The sequence below is a fragment of the Eucalyptus grandis genome, chromosome 3 (assembly GCF_016545825.1).
Source record: "Eucalyptus grandis isolate ANBG69807.140 chromosome 3, ASM1654582v1, whole genome shotgun sequence".
NCBI lineage: Eukaryota > Viridiplantae > Streptophyta > Magnoliopsida > Myrtales > Myrtaceae > Eucalyptus > Eucalyptus grandis.
Window position 1 is genome coordinate 11,421,961 of NC_052614.1, and position 4,040 is coordinate 11,426,000.

The window sequence follows — 4,040 nt, forward strand, 5'->3', positions numbered from 1 at the left end:
GGGAGGGATCACAAGACTTGTCCGAACTACCGAGACAGCGAGGTTGAACGAGTGGCCAACGTTGTAGGATCGTGAGTTTGTCCACGATGACAATCGCACAGATCTAACCAACAGCTTAGAGACTAGCAAGTTCGCGGCGGTGGGTAGCTCGTGCGATCGGGGGCGGGACGAGGCCGGGTCAAATTGAATGTTTGTAAAGTCTTTTCCTGCCTTCTATTTATTTTTCGGACGAGGGCCAGTGCCGGCACTGTGCATTGCCCTGATTTCAGACTCGATGCTCAGGATCTTCCTGGTGATTGAAAGCGGCCTTTGTGAACACTGTGATTGCATACACAAGAGGCAATGCAATGATTGACAGAAATTTAATACTCCACCCTCCTGCTGTCGCACTACCAAGAAGGGGTCCTCATTTGCACTTCGTAGGGCAATCTCACACGTGCAAAGATCCTCTTCAGAATGATGTGTCGGAATCGTGGGTGGCCCTTCAAACAAGCAGGTCATATTCAATAAAGAATATGATAGTTCGATACGAGTCAGTGTTAGTAGGTCTAGCGTTTTCCTTGGATCAGTTGGCGTACGGGGCTTTGAATGCAGCATCCGAAAAACTTGCAACCTTCAAGATTTCTTCATTTTTCCTTGGCATCGGTTTTGGTCATTCACCGAAAAATTTGGAGGAGTTTTTAGTCATCTGCTGGAGCAATGCGTTTAAAAAGTTTTCCCTTTCCAAGATTTCGGAGGACGTCGATTGGAATAATTCTGAGTTGGCCATTGCTTTTATTTGGATTTCAAAGTGAGAACGTGCATGTGAAATTCCATAAATGCCTCCCTCCTTTTCCCCCATCTAAAAAAAGAAAATATAAAAAGGCAGAAAATAAGGTCGCTTTCCATATCTAACTCAGAACACCACCACTTGGTATCTTTTTCATGACGGAAGTGATGCTTCCTCCGTATTTTGTTTGCGCAATTCAGACGAATGCTGAGGTTGTAAGGATGGGCGGCACTGACCAGAAATTCGACATCCCCTTGTTCACAAAATGTCACAAAAATCCGAAAAGGAAATTTGCGAAAGGGTAAGAGAAGATTAGATTTATACATAAGTAACGTCAAATTGATGATGGCCAAAAAAAGTGACTTCTCTTTTTCTGGGTAGAGCAAGAAATGCCGAACGAGAACCAAAAATTTCTGCTCTTAGTAATCCACCCTCCCAAAAAAAGAATTTCAATACCTCACCAAAAAAGAGAGAGAGAGAGAGAGAGAGAGAGAGAGAGAGAGAGAGAGAGATCCTAAAATAATGAAAAAAAAAAAAAGATACAAAAGAAGAAAATAGAGAGAAAAAAAAAAGAAGGAAAAAAAGCTACATTAAAGGAGTTACTGACTTTCTTCATCCTACGGTGATCATCGCGACGGAGTCTCCTCGTCGTCGCAAATCAACGGCTGCTTTTCGTCGTCGAGACTACGCCCGAGCCCTCCGTCCCCACAGCCGTTACACGTCAACATCTGGGCCCGCTTCGCCTGGAAACCCCAGTCCGTGGTCCCCACCACATACAACATAAGCCCCGCGCAGCAAACTTGGGCCGAGAGCAGCCCCACCCAGAGCCCACAGAACCCGACCCCGACCCGAACCCGAGTCCGATCGCCGCCGGCATCCCCACCAGGTAGAAGGCGCCCAGGTTGACGTTTGCGGCTGTGCAAGGTCGCGCGCACCCCCGCAGCACGCCGCACCCGACGGTCTGCGGGCAGTTGCCGAGCTCGCACAGCCCGAGGATCGGCAGCGCCGCCGACACCAGCCGCAGGATCGTCTCGTCCTGGGTGAACATGCGTCCCCACGTGTCCCGCATGGCCCACGAGAACGCCGCCGCGCACATCCCCATCCCTGCCGCGAGGGCCCCCGCCACCGCGGAGGAGAGCCGAGCCCCGGCCGGCCGGTCCGCGCCGAGCTCGTTCCCGACGCGGGTCGACACGGCGAAGCCGAGCGAGGACGGGAACACGTAGAGCAGCGAGGTGGTCTGGATCAGGATCCCCATGGCGGCCACGGCCGACTTCGGGTCCGCCAGCAGCCCGCACAGCACGATCATGATCTCGTACCACCACCATTCGAGGCAGACTGAGACGCAGCTCGGCCCGGCGAGCCGGAGCAGTGGCCGCCACCCGGCAAAGCAGTCCCAGCCGGGGCTCCTCCACGTTGGCTCGTGCAGCCGCGCCGCCCACACGTAAACCACGAGCGCGATGAGGGCGAAGGCGTTCGAGGCGGCCGACCCGGCGGCGACTCCGGCCACGCCGAGGCGGAGGCGGCGGACGAGGAAGAGGTTGACGGGGACGTGGAAGATCGTGCCGAGGAGGGAGGCTAACGTGAGGGGGTGGGTGATGCCCTGAGCGCGGAGGTAAATGCGGATTGGGTGGAGGAAGGAGTTGGTGAGGAGGTCGGGGAGGGAGAAGAGGAGATACGTGTGGGCAATGCGGGTGATGCTGGGGTCCTGACGCAAGTAGATGAGGACCCTCTGCATGTTGAGCCAGAGGAGGGAGATGGGGACGGAGCAGGCGAGGAGGAAGACGACGGAGCGGTGGAGGGTGACGGCGAGCAGCTTCGGGCGGCGGGCCCCGAAGGCCTGCGAGCAGAGCGGCTCCATGCCGAGGGCCAGCCCGGAGAGCACCGAGTAGCCCGTGATGTTGGCGAAGGCGATGGCGAGGGACCCGGCGGCGAGCTCGGTGTCGCCGAGGCGGCCGAGGAAGATCATGGACAGGGCGGAGCGGGAGTAGAGGATGAGCGCGGTGAGGGCGATGGGGAGGGCGAGCGCCAACAGGGACCTGGCCTCCGCGACGGAGGGGAACGAGGTGGTGGCCTCGTCGGGCTCCGGGGACTCTTCTTGCTTCACGCCGGGGAGGGAGAGGAGGTCGAGTAAGAGATGGGTCTGCGGCAGCGGCGGCGGCGGCTGCGCGGCCCTCTCAGGCTCCGGGGACTCTTCTTGCTTCCCGGCGGGGAGGGAGAGGAGGTCGAGCAAGAGATGGGTCGGCGGCGGCAGCTGCGTGGCCTTCTCGGCCGTGGCCACGGAGGTGCCCGGGTTGCACATTTCTCGGTGCGCGACGATTGAACGATGATGATGATGATGATGAATTCAAGATGGGGCCAAATCCAATCTCAACACTCAGTGTTTCGCCGCTCGGATTCGAAACTCTCTGCTCACAAGTTCAAGAACTTACAGAGAGAGGGAGGGAGGGAGGGAGAGAGAAAGAGAGAGAGAGATACTCTCGTGGAGAGCACTCTGTTTTTCTGCTTTCTGTTTCTGCTGCAGTTGCAGCAGTTGATGTTATGTATGGATGTGGGGGGAAAGCTTGAGGCTTTGCTCTGCCCTTTTACTTCGCAAAGACAGATGGGATTTGGGGAGGGAAGATTGATCTTTCCGTAGTCGAGGGAGAAGTTATTAAATAGACGAGTATGTTGGTGGGGTTTCCTATTTTTTTTTTTTTTTTTATATTCCTTTTCTTTATTTTTTTTTTTTGCTTTGTTTTTTTTTGGGTGCTCATTTTGAATTTCTTTCTTCGGACCCTTTTTTAAGGTTCCTTCACGAGATGAATATTTATTGAGAGATTTTTGTGAAAAGATATTTACCCCATTTGTCTTTTTTATTTCTTTACTAAATGGCTGAGTATAGGTTTGTTTTGAGACTTTCTTATGTGGTAACATGTCAGATTCTGAATAAGGTCCAATTTCCCATACCCACAAGTTAAAACTAAAAGTGGCCTTCTTAGGCTCCGTTTAATTCCATAAAAAAATGTAAATTTTGAAATATAATTACTCATATCACTTAAAATAATTAGTCAATAAATAATATTATTATGGATGATTAAAAAAATTCATTCATTCATTTTAGTAAGTGATACAAGCAATAATCTTTTTGAAAAATATTTCTAAAATCATTCATTTTTCAGTAAAACAAACATATCTTTATTGAGAGATCGATTTGTTCCATTGGAAAGAGTTTTGAGTTTACTCTTTACATATATTTCATTTCAAATAATTCAATTTTCAAAGCACCAACAAA

At 51.6% G+C, this 4,040-nt stretch overlaps 1 protein-coding gene across 1 annotated transcript; it reads right to left on the bottom strand.

Moving 5' to 3' along the window:
• Positions 1–966: 966 nt before the first annotated feature.
• Positions 967–3,372, bottom strand: LOC104436551 (protein DETOXIFICATION 51-like). Its single transcript, XM_018869833.2, is given in 2 exon segments — positions 967–1,619; positions 1,622–3,372. Coding segments are annotated over 2 exon segments (1,671 nt in total). The 5' UTR covers positions 3,069–3,372; the 3' UTR covers positions 967–1,395.
• Positions 3,373–4,040: the final 668 nt, after the last annotated feature.